Source organism: Sceloporus occidentalis, unplaced genomic scaffold, assembly GCF_023333645.1.
Source record: "Sceloporus occidentalis isolate IW3139 unplaced genomic scaffold, rSceOcc1.0.p SCAF_2, whole genome shotgun sequence".
Lineage (NCBI taxonomy): Eukaryota > Metazoa > Chordata > Lepidosauria > Squamata > Phrynosomatidae > Sceloporus > Sceloporus occidentalis.
This window is the reverse complement of record NW_028316982.1, coordinates 186,736,829-186,756,257: the sequence shown is the minus strand read 5'-3', so window position 1 is coordinate 186,756,257 and position 19,429 is coordinate 186,736,829. Positions and strand designations below refer to the sequence as shown.

General features: G+C 39.9%; 1 protein-coding gene across 1 annotated transcript; it reads right to left on the bottom strand.

The window, feature by feature from the left end:
- Positions 1 to 333: 333 nt before the first annotated feature.
- On the bottom strand, positions 334 to 18,610 carry LOC149319466 (eukaryotic translation initiation factor 2 subunit 3). Its single transcript, XM_089511776.1, has 12 exons — positions 18,342 to 18,610; positions 16,930 to 16,993; positions 14,732 to 14,859; positions 14,487 to 14,608; positions 13,431 to 13,525; positions 11,782 to 11,940; positions 6,236 to 6,370; positions 5,254 to 5,348; positions 4,636 to 4,780; positions 3,732 to 3,901; positions 3,428 to 3,600; positions 334 to 796 (listed from the first exon to the last, which is right to left on the bottom strand). The coding sequence occupies exons 1-12, from the start codon at positions 18,408 to 18,410 to the stop codon at positions 733 to 735; spliced, it is 1,419 nt and encodes a 472-aa protein (XP_089367902.1). The 5' UTR covers positions 18,411 to 18,610; the 3' UTR covers positions 334 to 732.
- Between the last annotated feature and the right edge of the window lie 819 nt (positions 18,611 to 19,429).

Genomic DNA, 19,429 nt, shown 5'->3' with positions numbered 1-19,429 from the left:
GGGTATTTGTCCCCTAGAAAGCAATACAAAAGCTAGTAACTTCACATAATTTTGCATAAGCTCTTTTAAAAAACGGAGACCATATCTGCACTACTGTCGAGAAACCTGAATTATCACAATGTCCAAATATATCCACTATCTGCATTTCTGGGGTTTCATTATAGAGATATATATATATGTGGGTGTGTGTGTGTGTGTGCACAAGATACATGAAATAAGTGATTCTTAACCATTTAACTATAAATATATGCAAAATGCAGTGATTTGCAAGAAGAAAGTAATTGCTAGAAAGCTGAAGGCCAAACAAAACAAGGTATTGGGAAAGAAAGGGACTCATCTTCCAAGGAGAGTTTATTTTCTTTTTCATTGACAATCTTTTCAAATTTTTTGTTATTCAAGGACTTCTAAGAATTAAATGAAAAAATAAGCAATTTTTTATTTCAAAACAGATTATGTGGTATTGAGTTACATGGTTTAAAGTTAGATAAACCAGCTCCAAATACTCTCAGACAACGTAACATAAATTAAACATGAGACAAGTTTAGGCTTGCTAAAATTGTGGATAACTAAATTCATTTTTGCCAATTGGTTTATGTGTTTATTTTTCAAAGAGGTTTGACTTCCTGTATTATGTGGATATTGGCTGTGCAACAGCACCCACACCAAAAATGCGCCCCAAGTGTATGGAAAGACACAGTATCCTTTACAAAGTGGAGCACTAATTTCTGCTGTTCAGTCATCATCCACTGTTGGCTTGATTGTCACTCCTCTTCTAATCTGCCCCCAACCAATTAAACTGGGGAAAAAGGGAGAAAAGTTCTGTTACTTAAACTGGATTTTAAAAGGACGACAATGAAAAAGTAGGTTTTAGACAAAGAGCAGGCTCTGAACAGGTAAGTAAAGTACAGCACATCAACTACACATGAATCCCATTAAGGACTTTTTTGCAGCTTACCCCTCTCCCCTTTTTTTTTAAATTTCAAGTGTTTTTTGCCACTCATGGGGGCCTTCAGGAGCAGCACTTAGAGCTCCAGACACAGGGATGTGAAGGCCTGTTAAAAAGCTGGAAAAATTAAAGAAATAATTTTTTTGTCTCCCTGTGCATATATTTTTTCCATAAAAATGGAAAAAACAGATTATGGAATGTTTTCTTTTCAAATGATGAATAAATGTTCAAGACAAGGTGTTCACATATTTCACATGTCCCAAAATCATTTCTAAAAACCGATATGAGAAGACAACTTTCATATACATCTACGTGCACTATCAGAACACTACAGTTCCTGGTCTTGGTTTCCTTTTCTCTGGAAATATTCTTTTTATGAAAATATGTTATGTTTACTTGACACTATGAAGAACTAAAGGAGAGCTAAAGGAAACAAAATAGTTTAATCTGTTTTACTGAGGTTGATGTTTTCCTCTGTTTTATTGTTTGCTTGTTTTCTGCCTGCTCAGATTGGCAAAATCAAAGAGGCTCCTTACTGCTGAGAACACTGTAGCTACATTTGTAGCATAAATAAATAATAATTTAAATCTGTAATGATATTACAAATAAAATGTACACTTGTCCCTCCACATTCTCTGGAGTTAGGGGCACAGGACCCCTGTGAAAGTGGAAAAACCACAAATAACAAAAACATGTTTTTATCTGAGAGAACAGCTCTGTAGGAATCTCTAGGTCCTCCAGTGCAACTCTGTGGTCAACATCTGCCAGACACTTACGATGGAATTGCGCTGGAGGAGCTACAAATGCCTAATGGAATGTTCTCTCTAGGATTCTTCTAGGTCCTTCAGAGCAGCTTTTGGTTAAAGTTGACCACAGAGCTGAGCTTGAGGACCTAGATATTCTTAGAGAGCATATTAATAAAATCTGTGACTAAATAATAATAAATAATAAATGAATACTTTATTTATATCCTGTTAGGTTTTCTGTTAGAAAACAACCGAAGCAGCTTACATATTAAAATTTTCATACAAAAATGCAACGCAATGCATTGTTCCCCACTTTCCCCCCTAAAAAAAAAGAATTAAACATATTACAATTAGAATAATCAATTAAAAGGAACAGTTTAAAATTAAATTAAATAAAGCAAATGGGAAAGGTGGTACACAATACAAGATGGGAGACTCATTTTGACTGGGTAATCAAATAATCAAATCTGTAAAAGTCAAAGCTGCAAATGTGGAGGGATGAGTCTGCTTTCAAAATATCAACCTTGATAACTGTATGCCAAACAAAGATATATAATGAATTTTATGTTCCTAATGTAACAAAATGACTTTCAATATGTAAATGTAGGCTAATATTGTAATATTATTCGAGGGGTGGGGGGGATATTTCCTCAGGGAAGACCCCCAAATGCTGAAAATTGAAACCACAAGGGCCCACACAGTCACTTTGCTGGAGGTGCAGACATGGATCCCAGTCCTACCAAAACTGTTCACCCTTATTCTAAAGCTGGCATATGACAACATTACAACTCATCTAGTAATGATATAATGGTAGGACTGAAACTACCTACATTCAACTGAAAAAGCACTTCTATTCATGGAATGCTGATTTTCCTTTCCAAATGGAGCAATTAGCCTACCATACTTCTGGGGGTGAGGGTGTCTAACTGCGTGTGTAGGTTCCTCAAGTCATCTGTCAACTTTTGGAGACCCTATGAAATACTAAGAGATGGTTTGCTACAGCCTTCTTTTGAAATATAGCTTACAGCACCTGGAATTCCTCTGCAGTCCCCTTTCAAAGTACTAACCAGGCCTGAGCTTGTTTACCTTCCAAGAGCAGTTGGGATCTGGTACCTTCAAGATTTTAAGAAATCTCTATAGAAGGAAATTTACAAAGGGATGATCAATATCCAAGTCAAATGCAGGTTCTCCACAACAGCTATGTCTCAGAAAAGCTACTGTTTTCCTCCTGAAAGAAGGAGTTGTCACTGAGCTTCCCCACCTTTGTGCAGAATAGAGGGAAGTCACTGCCCTTAACATATAGACACCATTTAGTTTGCTGCCATGGTTCCATCTGCAGGTAAATACTGTACAACCTTTTTGCAAGTACATCTCTAAGCACCTGTCACCCCCCAGAGTGGACGTAGTGCTAAACCTTTCATTTTTTCTGTTTTCTGCTATATGTGCTATACAACATAGATTTGTATTTCAGGCAGTCTAAAGCAGTACCACAAAAACTGGTGTCTGCAGACCAATGTTGGTCTGCAGCAAGTTTCAAGAAAAAAAGGAAATGTTTGTGGCCCCTGGACACAAATATGGAGTGGTTTCTGGCACACTGGAAAAAATTACATGCCAATCAACCACATTAATAGCTCAAGAAGTACAATGAAAGCTATGCAACTGTCGGATTGCACTGGCAGTGCAATGTTCCATCTTTCAAGAGATTTTAGTGCTGTATTATTTCAAACCAACTTACCGCCAGTGTTTCTCAACTCTTCTGCTAAGGGCAATTTTTTCTCCTACTTCAGTGCACACAGGGTTAGTTAACACTATTTTGCCCAAATCAGCTTTCACTGCGCTGACCCGTCCCCCAGTTGATAATGATCCTATGTTTACCATTAGGACTTCATTTTTGGATAGTTTTTGCACCTGCAAAAGCAAAGGATCTCAAAGTCAGATACGTTTCTTACAATTAAAGAATAAATCATCCCTTTCAACTACCAAAAAGAAGAAGCACTTCATCCCATTCCCCCTATTTTCACATGGAATATCTAGCTAACCTTTGCAGCTTTCTTGTCTCCCTCAGTGCGAACACCTAGTAGTCGCCTCAGCAAGAAGTAGGAAATTTCAAGTTCTGTGAATATCTCAGGTAGTGCTCCAACTGCACCAAGAACTTGCCCCACCATTCGATCAGCTCTGCACAATGTTGGATCAATCTTGGTACCAACACCTAGAAATTAAGTAAATCTGCGTATATGTAAAACATGTCACACATTTTCATGCATCAGATTAATTTATGCAACTACAGTGAGGGCAGCACTGAGTGCTTTACAAACAGAGGTACTGTTATTTCATATTTAGGGAAAGCTATGCAACTGTCAGATTCTCCCAAAGTTTGCCAAGCTACTCAAACCAACTTATAGCAGTTCTTCCTTTTCATGTTCTTTGGCTAGCTTTCTTACTTAACATTATTTGCGCTGTTCTGTAATAATTCAATATTGTATATGTAGCATAAACTCTACATATACATCTACATAGGAGTGGCTCTATTTCAAGCACACAATCATTCAGGAGAAAGAGAGAGCTGCTGGAAACCAGCCTACTCAATTCATCTACAACCAAACAAATTAAAGTGGTAGTTTTCTCCTCCTTCAGCTAAGAGAGAGCTATCAGTAGACATGCTAGTACTAAAAAAAAAAAGCAGACCATCTTTCCTATCCTGCCAGCAGTTCTTTGTAAGTGCAAATATTAGTTGTTATATGAATGTGCATTTACAGTACTTTAAGCAGCATTTTAATTTTAAAAAATTCTGGCTGATACATGATTTGCAAAATACTATAATAAAAATATTGGGAGTTATCGTGAAAAGAAATTCTTTTGTATGTATTTTCATAGATATGCACAAATTTCTGCAGCTTCCTCAAACTCTTAAACAGGAAGGACACAAATTAAAAACATACATACCTATAAGGCCTCCTGGAACAGCATATTGTAGGTCATTGTGTTCTGCAAAAAGTGATACAATTTTGGAGAAGATGGGCTTGCACATAAGTTTTCCTTCACTGTCCTTTGAGACAATACCTGGTCTCACTTCCAGCTCCTGGCCTACCTAGTAGACGGTTCAAGAAAGTGGTTTATTATACAACATGATAGTCCAGACAGTGTGACACTAACTAGTAGCATGAAGAGTAAATTAGTGATTATACTATTTTTAGCAGAATACTAAGAAACATTTTATAACACAGAGTTGTAATATAGCACTTTGTACTCTGTTTTGTTTCAAGTTTTCAGTTTTCCTCATAGCTCTACATAAACGTAATGATTTAGAAATACTAAAATTACCACAGTTAAAGCTTAAGCCTGAGAACCTCACAAGTTGGTAGCGCAGAGTGGCATGAAGAATTTAAAATATGGGCAGGGCTCATTATTTTAAGGAAAAAGCCAAGTAGTTCACAAGCCATACCAAAGGTCTGAAAAACTATGTTTAGCCCTCTCTTGGGCTGGTGCCAATCACAGATTCTGTGCTTCCCCTTTCTTTTTCAGCAAGATCTTGGAAGGCAGCAATGGAAAGAAAGACAGTACCTTTAATACACCTTTCAGAATGCTACCACCAGCTACACCTCCTTTCAAGTCATCAACTTCACAACCAGGCTTATTAACATCAAAAGATCTAATAACTGAAAAACACAGGTTTGATCAGATACACAATGAGTGATCACATATATCCCATGCTAAAACTTACTGCAAGAAATGAAGTTTAGGTAATTCTTTTACCTAAACTATATTTAAGGCCATATAATGTGACTGTAACAAACACATCAATGGTTCAATGGTTTGGTGCTTGAGAAGTGATATTCTCTTCAGATAAGTTGACCATATAGTCAATCGTCTTGTAATCTGCTGTAAACCTCACCAAAGATCGTCCCAATGAAACAGGTAGGATATAAACAGGTAGGCTATAAAGTAAACATTGTATTGTTAAGCATGGTATGCATGTGTTTATATGTTCCTTCAAGTTGCCTGTCGACTTACAGTGACCTCATAATTTCCAGTGTTGCCTTAGACAAGGAAAACTCAGAGGTGTTTTGCCAATTCATTCCGCTGAAACAGCCTACAGCACGTAGTATTTTTGGTGGTCTCCCATCCAAGTGCCAACTCTGCTTCACTTCTAAGATCAGATATGATATGGTGTTTTTAGGGTATGAGGTACAAATGCAAACTCATACTCTCATGTAGTAACTAACTCTTAACATCTGTCACATAAATACACTTTTTAATGTGACTGAAGTGAATGGCCTAAATTTATATCTACTAAATTCTAATCTTAACTTCAATGTTGTTTAATTTTTAAATAAGAAGATACAGTAGCATTTTGAACAAGTCAACAAAATCAGTTGAATTTAGGTGAACATTTTTATTATGTGAAAATATAATACATATCAATTACTAATCTTATATACTTACACCAAAAACATGTATCTTTACAACACTATTCTAAACAGCTAATTTAGACTGTATTATTAGAAGGGGATGTAATTCTACATCCACAACCTATCCAACATACCTATAAGCCTTGGCTCTGATGTGAAGTCTCTTAAGGGCACTGGAATTTTCTTTACTATGTATTCACAAACAACTTCAATGTTGTATTTCAGTTGGGCTGAGATTGGAATAATTGGAGCTCCTTCTGCAACTGTACCTGATTGGAGAAAAAAAATACATATTACAATATTTTAAAATAAACAGTGATAGGAAGTAGCTATATTGTGTCAATTGCTCTTATTTTTCTCTACTGTCAAGGAAACAATGCCCAACTGTTGGGAGCACATACCCTTTCCAGCCTCCAAAACAGAAATAAGGAAAGAGTTGTTTAATATTTATTTATTTATTATTAATATCTTCATTATCTAACAGCCCTCACAGATTTGAGTCTGTAAAAGCAGGATGGTTCTCTGGAACAAAAAAATGGCTTATAATGAAATAATCATAAATAGCAATACATTAGTATTGCTTATTGAGAGGCAGGCATCTGAGAAAGAGTGCCCAAGACCCAAAGAAATCAGTGTCCAAGGAAGCTCTGGAGGTTCTCTCTGGTCCAAAAAAAACCACAGAAATAATCCATTTTGAGACTGTTTTAACTGGCCTGGCTCAGTGTTAGGGAACTATGGGAACTGTAGTTTTGTGAGATATTTAGCCTTCTTCGTCAGAGAGCTCTGCTCTCAATAAATTACAATTTCCAGAATTCCCTAGCACTGAGCCAGGCCAGTTAAATGGTCTCAAAACTGATTATTTCTGCAGTGTGTTCTGGACTTGTATCTTCTGAATAAGAACTCCTCATACCATGTGATCCATTACTGTTTAAATAAAGCAGACTTTAAAAAGAAATTCACTAGTCAACATGGGGAGCTGCTGGTTCAAGAAAAAAAGATTTTGAAAAACCCACTAGGAGAAGCAAAAACTTTGTATCATCAACAATATATTTCTGGATCACAACCAAATACTTGCTTGGCACGCACTAAGAAAAACTATAATGGGGAAGAGAGAAAATCATAAACTCCTTGAACACATGTTATTTTATTACTATATCATGTAAAATTTGGCATGTGGAACCATTGTTTTGAAGTCATGCCCAGATGTGGGCCAAGAATGTAGAAGTTCTAATCCTAATAACTATTGTTTTGTATAAATCACTTAGAAGTCAATGCAAGTTATTTCCGATTACATTTCTGATTACATGTGGGTTAGTGGTTAAGTGTAAATTTACAGCGCTATATAAATAAAAGTTAATAATAATAATAATAATAATAATAATAATAATAATAATAAATATGCCAATTCTGACAACTGGAAGACTGGCAGTTCGAGGCCCGAGTGCTGCATGATGGGGTGAGCTCCTGTCACTAGTCCCAACTTTTGCCAACCTGTACTGAAAGCATACAAATCCAAGTAGATAAATAGGTACCACTTTGGTGGAAAGGTAACAGTGTTCAATGCAGTCATGCTGGCCACATGACCACTGGAGTCGTCTACAGATAACGCTGGCTTAGTAACAGAGATGAGCACTGCCCTAAAGTCAGTTACGACTACATTCATGTCAAGGGATTACCTTTACCTTTTTAAGAGCAGAGACAGGTCAAATTTGCATTGCGTAAGACTGAAGTACTAAACTTCACCAAAAAAATAAACAACCACCACCCTATTCATACCAAACCCAGACTCCTACCTAATTAAGTCCAGCTTTTAATAGATTCATGATTAACTAGCCCGCCTTCTGTTTCAGAAGGGGGATGAGATAACTAACAATGAGACAATCTTGCTAGAGACACAAGAGGCTTCACTTTCTTCTAACTGGAAATGACTGAGCATTCTCAGGAGTACTATATATTCCTGTAGGGAAACACGGGATTTGCATTTTTCTCTACCTATTGAACTAAACTAAACAAGCTCATCCTTTTGGGAAGGGGGATACTTTTATGCCTAGAAAGCCTTTTATGGTTCTGTGTAAACTAACAAACAGCAAGCTACCAATGTATACAGGGTGGGCAATTTCAATGGGGGAAGGGTCCAATTTCCCCCAGAGACACACTTATCACGCAACACAGAAAATCAGCAGAGAAGTGCTGCTTGGAAGTCCATTCTCAGTTTCAGTTTTTTGGGGGGAGGGGGGGCTGGAATGGCTTTGGCTATATGTTCTGATCCTGCCCCCTGACCACTATTTGAGGCATCTAAGAGCAGTCCATTTCCCCCCATATATTATTGGTGGGGAGAATTTCACAAAAATATTGAGGGGGGGCAATGGCCCACATGCAACTCACAGGTTGCCCTTTGCCCACACAATGTATTACTGTTGTTATATGCGTTCAAGTTATTTCCAACTTATGGCAACCCAAAGATAAACCCATCATGGGTTTTTCTGGGGCAGAGAGGGTATGACATGCCCAAGTTCATCCAGTGGATTTCCACTGCCGAGTGGAGAATCGAACCCTTTTCCATAGTCCTAGTCCTATGTTCAAAACACTACATCACACTGGCTCTCATACAATTTATTTGTTGTTGTTGTTGTTGTGTGCCTTCAAGTTGTTTCTGACTTATGGTGACCCTATCATTTCTTGGAAAGATGTTCAGAGGAGGTTTTGCCATTGCTTTCTCCAGAGGCTGAGAGCATGTGACTTGCCCAAGATCACCCAGTGGGTTTCATGGCCGAGCTGGGAATAGAACCCTAGTCTCCAGAGTCATAGCCCAACACTCAAAACTATATGCCATGTTGGCACTGTATACAGTACCTATACACTTGTAGCTTGGGGTGCTCTTGGATTCAGGGATGCTCCTGGAAGGCCAGATTGCTGCAGTGGTGGTGACCACCTTTGTCTACTTCAGCTGGTGTTCCAGCTGTTCCCTTTCCTGGGGAAGGTAAATCTGGCCACAGTGATTCATGCTATAGTTACCTCTCGATTAGAGTATTGTAATGTACTCTATGTGGGGCTGACCTTGAAAAATCTTCAGAAGCTGTAGCTTGACTTGTGTCAGATGTACATATTAGAGACCATGTAAGTCTTACAAGCACTGCCCTAGCTTCCAGTGTGCTTCTGATCTCAATACTAGGTTCTGGTGTTGACCTACAAATCCCTGAACAGTTTGGGACCAAGATAAATGAAAGAGCTCCCAAGGAAGTAAGTCTGGCTTCACTTGTTTTAAGCTTTTGATGGACAGATGAACATTGCTATTCTGCTTTTTCAACAGACCAGAGTAGCAGATGAGACAGGTTAATTTGCTTTATCCCTTTTCTTTCTGCTTGGCTTTTCATACATAGTAAGTGATTCTGGAGTCAGGTTTTCATCTTGCCTGTTGTATGTTAACACATACAACTACAGTAGGATCACCGAAGTAGAATCCCATTCTTTTCTAGGTCAATATTTATTGCCTATTTTTTTTTACTGTAAACATGCTGCTACAAGTTGAAAGTCTGCCTTTCTTCAGCCCTCCTTCTCCATCCTTGCAATGCCAATACTGCAACAAACTTCCAGCTAGACAAGACAAGAAAAGAGTGGCTCATCCAGGCTCCTATACATAAATTTTGTAAAAAGAAGCTTCTTTGTCAGATGCTCTGTTAACTGATGTATGGATACCTCTCTCAAATGAATTAAATAAAGATCTCTATGGAAGGCATTAGATCTGGCAATGGTTCTTTGGTGGCTGGAGATAGAGGGCCCCTGGTACTCACCCCTTCTCCTGTGTCTTCTGGCTGGCTTGCCACTCTGACCTTGGCCCTGCTTCAGGCTGGGCAGAGGTGATGCAGAGAAATCCCTTGCTATGGCTTTGGGCTGTCCTGTCCTCTGAACCCTGACCCTAAATGGGCTGAACAGAGATGCTGAGAAGGGAAGTTTCCATGACTTCTGGCCAGTTTCCTCGCTGATCCCTGGCCTTAAACAGGCTGGGCAGAGGTGATGTGGAGAAACAGAGACATGGAGGGGATACCCCTTACCCTCTGTTCCCACGGCTCCCATGTGCTGCAATGCTGTTTGCAGAAATCTCCTGTGCTCCCACCATGAAAGGGGGCAGCTTTGGAGGAGAGGGAGAGTCATTGGCAAAGCCAAGACCTTTCTCCAATCCTGGGAGCCCTTGCCATATTAAGTCTTTCTACATGCTTCCAAGGCAGCAAGATAAACAAAGAGAAGGAAAGACTGGAGTGGCTGTAGTGAAGAAGTTGCAGAGCCACAGCAAACACCTCCTACTGGAGTGATAGGCAGGACAAGACTGGCCTTCTAGGATTAGCTCCACCCACCTGGGGTCACCAGAAGGTCTCTCTCTTTACTTCCTGCCTATTGGAGTGAGTGGGTGGAGCATAACCCAAACTACAGGATGTGGGGGTCTTATCTACTGGGAAACCAGAGCAAACAAGAACTTTCAAGGACAGAATTAAAGGAGGCTAAAATATTATCCAGGGACCAATGATATTACTGAACTAAATAGATATCAACTTCAGATGGAATGCTAACTGCCTGGTTACCATATTCAGTGCCTTACTCCATTTGACATTCCCACACTGTTATATTACAAACTAGGAAAGAATTGCATATAACTTGATTGTTACCACTTGGATACAAGATACTGAACCATGTGAAGATGCAAAACAATTTTTATTGTGATTCTACAGGTAAGTATTCACCAATCTTGAACATGTTAGGAAATACTGGCTTGTAAGGAATTATAATATGATAACAGTTTCTAAAATGTCATCTATGGTTGTAAAGTATCCAGGCACCAAGGGGCACTACATTTCATTCTGTACCTTTAACTGTGAGAGAGCCAGCAAGGTATAGAGGTTTGAATGTTGGACTACGACACCAGAGACCAGGGTTCAATTCCCAGTGCAGTCATGAAAACCACTGGTTGACCATGGGCAAGTGAATGCTCTCAGATTCAGGAAAGACAATGGCAAACCTCTGGAAAAATTTGCCAAGAAAATTTCATGATAGGGTCACCCTAAGTCAGAAACTACTTGAAGGCACACAACAACAAACCTTTCAAACTTATATAACAACAAGAAGTTGTAAAAAGAACAATTGCTGCAAACAATAATGGAACAGTAAACAGTCCTTCCACCAACACCACTTCCAGATGCTGCACAGAAACCACAGCTGCAAGCAAAGCTTCCCAGCTAGTATCCTGATAACTGTACAGGAGATAACTGCTACAGATTACCTGATGTGATCACATATCTTCAAATAGTTGATGGTGAGCCATAAATGTTGTACAGTTTAATATACTAAAACCAGTTACTTTGCTCTTAAATCTCTGCTGTACTACAGAACATACGACCGATTGTTGAACCCTTTACCTAGCATTAGGAAATGATTACTCACATTTCAGACCTCAAGGGCTAAGTAAATGTTTTTTTTTTTAAAAAATGTTAATCCTCTAAACCCTACTACAGTGATCTTTAGAATTCTGAAATGAATAGTAAGTTGTCATATATTTATCTCAAAGAAGCAATTAACACACAAAGCCATGTTTTGCAGTTAAGAGTTTAACTCAGGATTTCTGTTAAGGGTCCACTTGCTGTACAAGGATGAACTTCATGGCAAAGACAGGCTTTCTTTGGAAACTCACCTTGCACAAATGCTAGAATTTGCTCATACTGCTCCTTGGCTTGGCTCTCTTTTACCAAATCAATCTTATTCTGTAGAATCAGAATGTGTTTCAGTTTCATAATTTCTATAGCAGCTAAGTGTTCTGAGGTCTGTGGCTGAGGACATGACTCGTTGCCAGCTGGAAGACAGAGTGATAAGTAAATACATGCAGCAATTATACTGGTCAAAGACCGAATAAATTTTATTACTATTACTACATGGAGCAAGGTATAGAAGTCTAGTCCAGGTTCTTTAATGAAAAGCCAAGATGCAGAATGACCACCCCTTCTAATGTCTGAGTACTATTTCTATATAGGAATATTCTGAACTTTTGATACTGCACCCTATTACATAATTATTGAAGAGTGATCATTGTTTACTGTTGGTGTTAATACAAGTCTTCTAACCTAGTTTGCAAGGAGGAGTACTGGGGAGTGAAGAGCCATTCTGAGGCGTTCAGATTGAACTGCATTTTTAATTTAAAAAACCACACCTGAACTTTTGCGTATTTTTAAAAGGCTTGGGTAAGACATTGCTGCTCTCACTTTTGACATAATTAAAAGTAGATATACATCCTAATACAGACAGGCCAAAATAAAGCTGCTTCAGGTCACTTTGGAGGTATGCTGTTTAAATGATATATGCATCCTAAGAGTCCAGAAGCCGCACCAAAGCCATGCTCCAGTCCTAAGGACTGGAGTGCAGCTTTGGTGCAGCTTCCAGACTCTAAGGACACATGCATCATTGAAACACCATACTTCCAAAGTGACCTGAAGCAGCTTTATTTTGGCCTGTCTGTATAGGGCCATACAATACACACATGTGAGCTTTAGGGTACAAGCAGAAAGCCCTGAAGAAATTCTTACAACCCAAGAATAAAGGGGAAAAATGAAAATCTAAAACTTTCCACCAATAAAAATGTAGGCTATGATTGCTTCTTTTACAAAGAATTAAAGTAAACATGACACACTAGGTGCAAGATGCTAACAATACATGAATTTTTTTTAAGGAAACAGACAAATCAGTGGAGAAGATGTCTGGACTGGGACCAAGGCAGAGGTTAGATTTAATTTTTTAACTCCTGCTGCAGTGACAATCTAGAATTTTGTTTCCTATCAGCCCAAATGCCTCTACTAATCTGGAAGAAAAGATGTCACTGTAATCTACTGGGTATCTTCTGCCTAATAAAAAGAGCAGGTACATGAGGTTTGCATGGGGCAGCCACGATCCATATCAAAATCACAGTAGGCAAAGGATAAAAGCACTCCCATCGGTCCCCCTTCCTTAAGATGACATCACACAGTCAATAAGCACGTTATGGACTAGAGTTGTTTTATACATTTCATGACATAAAATTCATATATGTCAGCAGTTCCCTGGCAAAAGCATATAATACTGGCTCCCAGATAATTGACTAAGTATGCAACATTCACTTTTGAAGAATGTGAGTTGTGTGTCTATAATTACAGCCAACCACTATTAAAATGCTAGTTATTCCAGCTCAAGTCAATACTATGCACCATGTATTTCTTTACATAATAAGATTCATTATTGAAAATGCTAGCCAGCTATTAAGATGCCACAGTGCTACACCAAAACCAAATGTCAATTTCCCACACTAATAATTACCTATTAACAACAGAGCTGCATCCATGACAGCTGCTCCGTTCAACATAGTAGCCATCAAGATATCATGGCCAGGACAATCCACAAAGGAGACATGCCTGAAATTGACAGCAGCAGAAGAAAAAAATAAGTTGTATTCACAAGCAAAGTGATGAACCTAGTATAAATAATTAAAAAGTATGAAGAATGAAAAGCATGCAGCAGCCATGCATTAAAGAAATGTACAGAACAGACTGCTTTTATAAACACCTCTTTAACACAACTGTTACTATCTTCTTCCTAAAGAAATTGTAGAACTCTGATTGGCTCAGCCTGTCCATCCAACCAGGGAAGGTTTGAAATGTAGGAGGCACTTGATCAGTCCTCACTGCCCCTCTGCTCTTAGGAAGGAAGGCACTACTAGACTCGCCACTGCCTGATTAACTCTTTTACAGAGAAAAGAATCTCTATTACACATCACCTCCAACACTTCTAGGGCAGGATGTCACACTGCCAGAAGAAGCCCCAGAAGAAGCTCAAACTGCTAATAACTGCTTTAGTAAAGTTCTGGCTTACTAAGGGCAAATCTGGTAACAGATCTTCCTGCAAGGATAAGGGGCAGCAAGTAACCAAGCATGTTAAACCACTTTAGAAGGTATCCTGTTGGACAAAGAAAGCTAAACTCTATAGCAGCAATCCTCCAGATGTTTTGGACTTACGACACCTCGTCAAACCTAGCTAAATAGCAAATGTTGAGAATTATAAGAATTACAGCAAAACAATGCCTGGATGGACACATTTGCCCACCTCTTATTCCACAATGTAGAGGGAATCTGCAGGATTTCAAGCCAGCAAAACACAATGTGATGTCTTATGAGCAGCTCAAAATATAATTGTACTGAGGGGAGCCCCAACAATCACTTTTAACCTCCCCTCAAATGAAAACTAGTTGCAGATATGTTCAGGGCATATATCAAAATTAAGCAATTAAACTGAGAGCTCTAATTATACTCCTACTGCAGAAAAAAACAAACAAAGGCAAACTATGGACATTCATTCATGCTGAACTAATCCTGTCACCTGACTAGTTTAAAATTCCCTTTGGTCCCAGGAATATCTGTAGGGAATTCGTCAGGTGTACTGCTCCCACAGGATCGGTAACATTCTGGTCGAGAGCAACTTGGATCATCAAGTTTGTAGATCTGTAGAGAAAAGGCACAATGAAGGTGCAGTTTACCAATGGCTAGCAGAGTGTTCGCTAAAGAATATAAAAGCATGACTGAAATCAAAATAAGCAGTTTACTAGAGGCAGGGTGGTGACAAACCTTAGCATTAGCATAGCCCAACTTGATAGTGATGTTTCTTTCCAGTTCATTTTTGAATCTGACAGTATGAACTCCAGAAATGGCTTTTACTACTGTTGATTTTCCATGAGCCACATGGCCAATTGTGCCTAGATTTTAAAAACAAATGTTTGTCAGTTTCAGAGAAATCTTCTACAAGGATTTTATCAAACCATTACTATCCCTCTTAAAAGTTCATCAGACTACCTCCATGCACCTGAACTAAGAGGTCCTGTAGCCACAGTAGTATATACAGTCACCCCTCCTCTTTCACAGGGGATCTGTTTCGGGGCCCCTCGTGAAAACTGAGTTTTGCTTATATTCAAGCCCAATTGGTTTGAATATAGGCACAGGCATGTGCTCCATTCTTTCCCCTTCCGTTCCTCACTCACACATAAGTGAGGGATACAAGACCGCGAAAACGGAGGGAATACTGTACAGTTCAGATTCACTCTGTCCTACAAGTGACTTGATCATCAACAATTAAAAAAAAGGTTAGACTTGCCATCATGTGTTCATCCAACAGCTTTTAAAATAGTTTTATTTCCACAAGTATCTTAAAGCAATTATTTTAGTGTCTGACAACCATCTAATCCAGGCTTATTAACTCCAGCAACAGATTTCTTCCAATAAATAAATGAAGCTGAAATTAGTACCCTCCCAATTAATGGGAGAACAAACTGGGTCGGCTGAAATCGTCCTGCATACATTACAAGAAAAGCCATTTCTGTTTTCAGTGATCATACTGAAATTCCCCTCTTAATACGTATGCTTTTGAAGAACCCTCTGTAAGTTCTCGGAGTAGACATACTTAGGGTGTTGTTGGGCTGCAACTCCCAGCATCCCTAGCCACCATAGTCAAAGCTGGGCCTGCGATCCAACAACATCCAAGGTTTCCCATACCCACAGTAATATACTGAATGAAAGTTTGTTTGTTTTTTAATATTCAGAAGGAAAACACAAAATATCTGTGTGACACCTTAAAAGGATTAACTTCATAATTACTAACATGTAAAGCAGCTACACTGCTACTACACAAAGGATTTTGGATGTCAATATGCAGAACAGGAACATCACAACATACATAGAAAACTATTTTTTAAAATGCTGAACTCTCAAAAGCCTGATATGACATGGATCTGCTATTCAAAGGAAAATATTAGACCCTATATTGGTTACACTCTAGCTCAGAGACAGAACATATTAGCTTCAATATGCTGTTGAATTATAAGCCCCAGTCTTTCATTACTGGTTATACTGGTTAGGTTCAACAACCAGTTCAACAACAGCTAGATAGCCACCTTGCTGTAGTTGTTACAAGCGACTTACCTGAATCCTACCCTATTTAGGCACTCAACAGCCTATAACAACTTTTCCCCATCTGCTGCTCTCCAAATGTGTGAGATTACAATCCCCATCATGCCGATCATTGACCATGCTGACCAGGTGATGGGAATTGTAGTTCAAAACATCTAGAAGGCATTATGTTGGTGGAACCTGTATACAGTATTTTTTCAGAGACAAATACCACAGTCTCATTTGAGAAAATTATCCCAGGAACAGCATAGCAAACTCAACTGGAACAATGCAAGAAAATGGGATCATTGGCTAACAAAACATGTTGGTGAAGTACAGCCTAAAACATATAGAGACAAAGGAGATCAAAGTATAAACCAGCAGGTAGAGGGGAAACCAATAAAGGTGGCTTGCTGGAGATGCAGCATTACTTTGGAAAGGAATTATTTGTTTGTTCAACAGTTAACTTCAGAACAAGAAAAAGCTAGAGAAAATTTAAAGTGAAGTAAGATTAATTCATTAAAACAAACGGAGCAAAATCAGTTCATAAAGTATGTACATTGTACATCCCAAGGAGAGTATGTTCATTAAAGCATTGTTAATATACAGAAAGTAGATGTCTCTTGTATTAACTAGGACAAAATAAAAATTATGCTGATTTGTTGAAGAACAATTAGTCCCCTATACAAAATTACATGTCCTTATTTCTTAGTAAAAATCAATTAGCCTTTTGTAACAACGGTCCCATTTTGTGCTCAGTTGAGACTTTAATGTGAGAAGGGAACACAACTCTCATAGCTCTTTCTAAAGCCGCCTCAGTTCATAATGAAATCCATGAGTTCAGCCAGCATGCAACCAATATACTTCTATCTTTTGTAACTTACCTATATTAATTGTTGCTTGTCTGCTGATGACTTCTGGTGAGAGAGGCGTCAACTTAGTAACATCCTGCGGAGAAAAGATCCCCAGTGACTCCCAAAGATTTAAAGGAACTTCTTCAGCAAATATATTACGTTGTTATATATTTGGAGAAAGAGCTGCAAATGTTAAATCTTTGTTTTTCGCCAAAATACAGTGAGAAGGAAAATGTAAAGCTCATTTGTTTATGGTAAGTCTGTATTTAATCCCTCCTTTTATAAAACTGTATCATGTGGCATAAATTACCCGTATTATAATCAAATTATGAAGTTCCACGGAAAACACTGACCCTTCCTTCTCTGGGACGCAGTTCACACCCCATTTAAGTTAGAAAGAGCAGTTGGATAAAACTGGATTTCCATCTTCTTCTTCTTCTTCTTCTAAAATGCTTTCAGCCTGAACAATGTTTAAGCATTTCTATGCTGACAACTTCTGCCAGGTGTTTAATCAGTTTAACCAAAGCTTGTTCGTGGTACAAAGTGGTTTACAGATTGTTTATTGCTTACATGAACTCAGGGAAGGAAAGATTCCTATTTCCCAATGGTAAAACCCAAACTAAGCTCAAGCCTACCTGACAAAAGCACTTACGTTATCCGTTTACTCCAAAGCTCAACTGTAATAGAGCCGTAAGATGATAAATCCAATGGCTAGTCACCTAGAACTGAATCCATAGTTAAGTGGTAAACTAACTCTGGACCCTTCCCATTGATTCAGTGGCTTTGCTCTGGGTGAAACTAGCAACTGGTTTGAGGCTGTGAGGATCACGCATCCCTCCCGATGCTGCTGCACTGCATCTCCCAGCAGCCACTGCCAACAGAGTCAACACGGAGAATGCTGGGAAGTGAAGTCCAATGACTTCTCGAGGCCTGCATGGCTCCCACCCCAGTTTAGGCCTATATGGCGCATGGTCCTGGAGAATACGCAGCTGCACCTTCCTTGTGACACATCAAAGTGTGTGTGTGTGTTGTGTGGCTGCAAGTCATTTAGGACTTATGGAGGCCCTAAGGCCGCATGATGGGGCTTCCTGGCAAGGGTTGTTCATCGGAGGCTTGCCGCTGCCTTCCTGAGGCTGAGAGAGTGTGACTCGGCCAAGGGCACCCGGCAGGGTTACAGAAACGTATGTCATGCGCAGAGTACAACCAACTGAGGCACATCCTCCGCGGTGTTCCCTTGGCGGTCAGTGGCCCTGGCGCTTTCTTCCGCGACATGCAGCACGGGAAGCGGTCTGGGTCGCGGTTGTTTGAGAGCGGGGTCCGGGCCAGCCACACTCCCTGCCCCCTCGGGGAAGGCAAGGGCAACCCCTCCCAGGAACCTCAAGTCGGAACAGCCCGCCCCAAGGGGCCCAGGCCCCGGCCTCCCTCCTCCTCCTCCTCCTCACCAAGGTGCTGAGATCCTGCCTTGAAAGGTGCGGCTGCCCCAGCGTCACTCCCGCCTCGTCGCCCGCCATCTTGCTCGAAAGGAAGGGTAGGCGTCCTCCCAACCCGCCTGACCCCTCGCCGCCACAAGAGACGCCTCGCCTCGCCTCGCCTCCCCCGGCTCCGACGCCCAGCTCCAGGAGGCGCCGAGGAAGGGACGCTACGCCGAAGCCTTTTTCCCCAGGGCTAGGGAGCGCCTCGGGGAAGGGTTCTGAGTCCGTTCAGGCAGTAGGCTGGACAGCCCCTTAAGGACCCCGGGCTTGGCTGATGCAACCGGCGCTCGGGGAGAAAGGCGTGGCCGGCGCGCGCGAGGAGGGAGCGGCAATGGGCGGGGCCTAGGGAGGAGGGCGCGGGATTGCGCTGCTCCTTGTGGGCGGGGCCGAAGGAGGCCACGCCCCTCCTCTTATACTCGAGTGGATAGAGGCGTTCCAGTAGCTCAGTAATTGTGTGAAGAGGGGCTAGCTAATAATAATCTCTCTGAGGGAGGAAGGCGGATATAACTCTTGGGAATTATAATAATTATTATTATAATAATAATTGGTATATTATAATAGTATATAATGTATTGAATTGTAGTTATATATACCCTTAGTCAAGCCTTCAGAGTCTGTTTGAACATTATTTAGAACATTAATATAATAAATATGATATAATAGAGTATATTATTATTGTAAAGTCAAAGGCTTTCATGGCCGGCATCCATAGTTTTTTGTGGGTTTTTCAGGCTATGTGGCCATGCAGCCCAAAAAACCCACAAAAAACTATATTATTATATAATTTATTATATTTATTAATGTTCTAAATAATGTTCAAACAGACTTTTAAGGCTTGACTAAGGGTGCATTTACACTGTAGAAATGATGCAGTTTGACACCACTTTTGGGTGCTGTAGTTCCATCCTATGAAAATCCTGGGATTTAAAGTTTTTCAGAGTCTTCAGCCTTCTCTGCCAAAGAGTTTAATGGTTTCCCAACAAAGCTACAAACGCCAAGATTCTGTAGGATGGAGCCATGGCAGTTAAAAGTGGTACCAAACTGGATTATTTCTGCAG

Bases quoted from the DNA above. Each gene is read 5' to 3' on its own strand.
- LOC149319466 (XM_089511776.1), bottom strand. From the start codon at position 18,410: ATGGCGGGCGACGAGGCGGGAGTGACGCTGGGGCAGCCGCACCTTTCA. The intron at 14,860-16,929 runs GTAAGTTACAAA...TTTAAAATCTAG, and splicing joins ACAAGCAACAATTAATATAG to GCACAATTGGCCATGTGGCT. The intron at 13,526-14,486 runs GTGACAGGATTA...TGTCAATTTCAG, and splicing joins GGGAATTTTAAACTAGTCAG to GCATGTCTCCTTTGTGGATT.